The 3616-nt window shown below is 41.2% G+C and overlaps 1 protein-coding gene across 2 annotated transcripts in view; it reads left to right on the top strand.

The window, feature by feature from the left end:
• The first annotated feature begins 1049 nt into the window (after positions 1 to 1049).
• Positions 1050 to 3616, top strand: part of LOC109481119 (trichohyalin-like) — a 10457-nt gene continuing 7890 nt past the window's right edge. The window contains exons 1-3 of one of the 2 annotated variants that reach the window (XM_019783605.1): positions 1050 to 1374; positions 1649 to 1768; positions 2720 to 2857. In XM_019783605.1, the coding sequence (XP_019639164.1) occupies positions 1282 to 1374; positions 1649 to 1768; positions 2720 to 2857 (351 nt within the window). In that variant the 5' untranslated portion in view covers positions 1050 to 1281. Of the gene's footprint in view, positions 1375 to 1648; positions 1769 to 2154; positions 2232 to 2719; positions 2858 to 3616 lie in introns of those variants that run through there. The other variant, XM_019783606.1, reaches the window with a different exon arrangement.

The following is a 3616-nucleotide window of genomic DNA, read 5'->3' as shown; positions in this document are numbered from 1 at the left end:
ATACATCTTGTGCATCAGAAAACCCCCAATGCACCAAAAAGCACCCATGGAAAACAGAAGAAAATTGCATTTGTTGATGATTATTGCATAAATCATATCAAATATAATATTTTCTTCTGTTTTCCATGGGTGCTTTTTGGTGCATTTGGGGTTTTCTGATGCACAAGATGTATAATATCACCAATCAACAGAGTTTGTAGAAAAGCACTTTAGTTTGGTGAAGTTTGAGCACCATTTTTGAAGCAAATGTTTGCATAAATGTTTATGACACAATGTAAGAAGTTGTACATAAGTTACAAAAGTCAGATAGCCTCATACACTACTTGAGTCCTTTGATAATTCAAAGAACCAAAAATTACTGGTCAAATTGTTGCCATTGCTGCACTTTTAAAGGAAACATGACAAGACTATATACCTGGTGCTGACAGTCAGCCATCTGGGACACGTGTTGTGGAATGTGTATTGCAAAGGATGATGGGATAGTATCATAATCCTCCTTGGCTTCCGCACTGTGTTGCTCTGGGGACCCCGCCGCGCGCCCAGATGTGGCTTTAATTATAGCGCGCTAGCGGACGCTGCGGAGGAGCGTGTCCTTTAGGTACTCGGTACCATCGTCCGTCATGTTACCTCAGCATGAGTGACACTCTTTCAGCTATAATTGGGTTGCTGAAAGCCAATCAATGGACTTGTTTTTCACGTCCTGTGGCCTATGCTTTGGTCCCTTTCAAGTTGCCGTGGGACTCCGTGAGTAAGTAGGCACACTCTGGCCTGGGCACACTAGCCTTCGGAGAGGAGTTGTTGACATACAAAATATACAGTGCATGTAACACTACCCATGTAGTTCCCCCTATGGGGATGGTATAACCCGACACCCCCGGTGGTGAGTAGGCTAGTCCACTTCTTGGAAACCGGTTAGATCTAATTCAGTCTTGTCTTAGACAACTCTTTGCTGGCCGTTTCAATTTTGGAAAGTTACGGATCCACAATTGACACGACAAAACTCACAATTTCTATATATTTTCTTTTATCTTATTTTATTTAGATTGTTCGTCTAGCGTTTGACCAAATCATAAGTTCATTTTATGAATGCCGTCTACAATTCTAATGCGAGATGTTGTAAGTTGTACCATAGATTAGGACAAAACCACCTGTTGCTCAAAATCCATGCTACCCTGTGCACGAGAGTTCTCAACATACCTCACGTGATCACTCTCGTTCACAGGGTAGCACGGAAAGTTGTTTACGTTGGCAACAAGATGGCGGCGGGACAACAGTAGGATCATGGCTTTCAAGGGTCTGACAGGGAAAAAACGATTTTTAGCAGCCGTTTTGGAAGTCGCCGTTGCACAAGAAGAAGCTAACGAAGCTCAAGAGGTACAAGTTTTGAAAACACTGTATTTTCTGCCTTTATAAGCTGTAGAATTATGCGTTTGGTGAAGTATGGGGGGGCAGGTGTAACATGATATGGTGGTACTGTAGCTGTATGAAGTTTTGCAACATAGTTGTAACACATATTTGAGGTTGTTACATCCTTAAAAGTCTGTCCCACTGGTAGCCCACTAGTTTATAGAACAACCCACTTTGTGCTTATTTATTATGATCATCATGTATTTTGTTATTGCAATTTTTGTTAAAATTGTTCACATAGGAACCAGAGCCAGAAGTTCAACCCAAGCCCAGACCAGCTGACAAGGATACCCCGTCCAGACTGAGACAGAGCACATTTCCTTCTGTACTGGAACAATATAAACCCAAACCAAAGCCAAAGGTAGGTTATCATGGTCACAAAGTAAAACACAGAATATGCACGGCGGTTAAGCCGCCTCATAATTTGCATAGCCCAGTCTTAAATATACTCTGTCACAGCTGTATTGTTTAACCATGGGAATTAACAGTCATGACAAATGCCTCCCTACCTCACAATGACTGTCGATACATGTACCATGAAATAACCTCCTCACGAACTTAACACAATTTGCAGTGATGTTACATATGACCTGAACTCTTTCTTCTGTTGTTACTTTGTTTGACATTAAACTGATTACAATAACATGGTGATGCATTAACTGATTGTGGTCCATCCAATTTCATTAACCTTTAACCTTTGTTTTTGTAACCCATCTAAACTAACCCGTTTAACCATTTAACACCAAGTTGCAGTGCTAACTTGATCTGGGCCAAGACAGGACAACAAAATGTCTTTTCTACCATCCTACCCAGGGAGACCTAAGGTATTAAAAGTTGTATTTGGTGTGTTTAACATAATGTTTTAAGTATGGAAATTATAGTCAAACTTGTACCAGTGACTATCTCTGCACAAGGCCATTTTGGCCCCTTTTTCTGTGATCCCTTAGGTAATTTCCCCCCATTGACCAATTAGAATCCTGTCCATATTCTAAGCAGCAACTTGACCATTTTCTTCATTGTCCCTAGCTTGAGCTATGTTATAACTTAAGGACACGCACACATGTATAAACAGACTTGACTTAAGTAGTTTATAAAAAAGATGTGCATTGTAATGTATGTAAGTAGATAAAACACAGGTTAACTAGTCATGTATAAACGTGACAATGCAAATTAAAGCTCTCAATGACATTGAATGATTTCTATCTATTATTGAAAAGGGAGAAAAGAAAAATCAAACTGTACAAACTGAATGCACTAGCCCTGACACACTCCTGTACTGCAAATGTACAACCAAATTCTACCATCTCTACAGCCACAGAAACCTCCGGTGCTGTTTGAAAAACTCTTTTCCAAGAAAAAGTTGCGAGCCAAACTACGTCTGCAGGCACTGAAGGAAGCTGCGGAGGAGAGAAGAAAGCTAGAGGAGGAGAAACAATGCCTTAAAGATGCGGTAAGAACTTACGCTATATCCTTACAAGACATGCCGGTGTGTTTCACCAAAGGGCGGTTATACTATGGCATCATTTTTGTGTCAAAAATCTTTTCAAAAAAAAGGTACCTTAAATTGAGGTAAATAGGTCTGCTATGCTGCCTTCAAAAGGGACGTTTTGAATGCACGACAGGGGCCTTACGTAGGGGCCTTTATCATACCTTGCAAATTCCGTGTCAAAAAATCGTTTAAAAAAGGTAACCTTGAATAGAAACAACTAGCATGTCACACATGGAAGTCCGTGTCCGTGTGCCCCCTATCAACCAAAGCAAGCCACCCCTAACGTAAGCCTGTCCCCCCTATTTCAAACATGGTTATGTACCACTTGAAAGCAAAGCATACTACCCCTAACGTACCACTTGAAAGCAAAGCATACTATAAGCATACCACCCCTGACGTAAGATGGTTATGTACCATTTGAAACCAAAGCAAGACACCCCTAACGTAAGCCTTAGTCCCCACCATTTCAAACATGGTTATGTACCACTTGGCAAGACACCCCTAACGTAAGCCTGTCCCCCCCATTTCAAACATGGTTATGTACCACTTGGCAAGACACCCCTAACGTAAGCCTGCCCCCCCATTTCAAACATGGTTATGTACCACTTGGCAAGACACCCCTAACGTACCACTTGAAAGCAAAGCATACTACCCCTAACGTACCACTTGAAAGCAAAGCATACTATTAGCATACCACCCCTGACGTAACATAGTTATGTA

Source organism: Branchiostoma belcheri, unplaced genomic scaffold, assembly GCF_001625305.1.
Source record: "Branchiostoma belcheri isolate BF01 breed outbred unplaced genomic scaffold, Haploidv18h27 scaffold54, whole genome shotgun sequence".
NCBI lineage: Eukaryota > Metazoa > Chordata > Leptocardii > Amphioxiformes > Branchiostomatidae > Branchiostoma > Branchiostoma belcheri.
The sequence above is the reverse complement of the archived record's forward strand: the minus strand, read 5'-3'. Positions and strand labels throughout refer to the sequence as shown.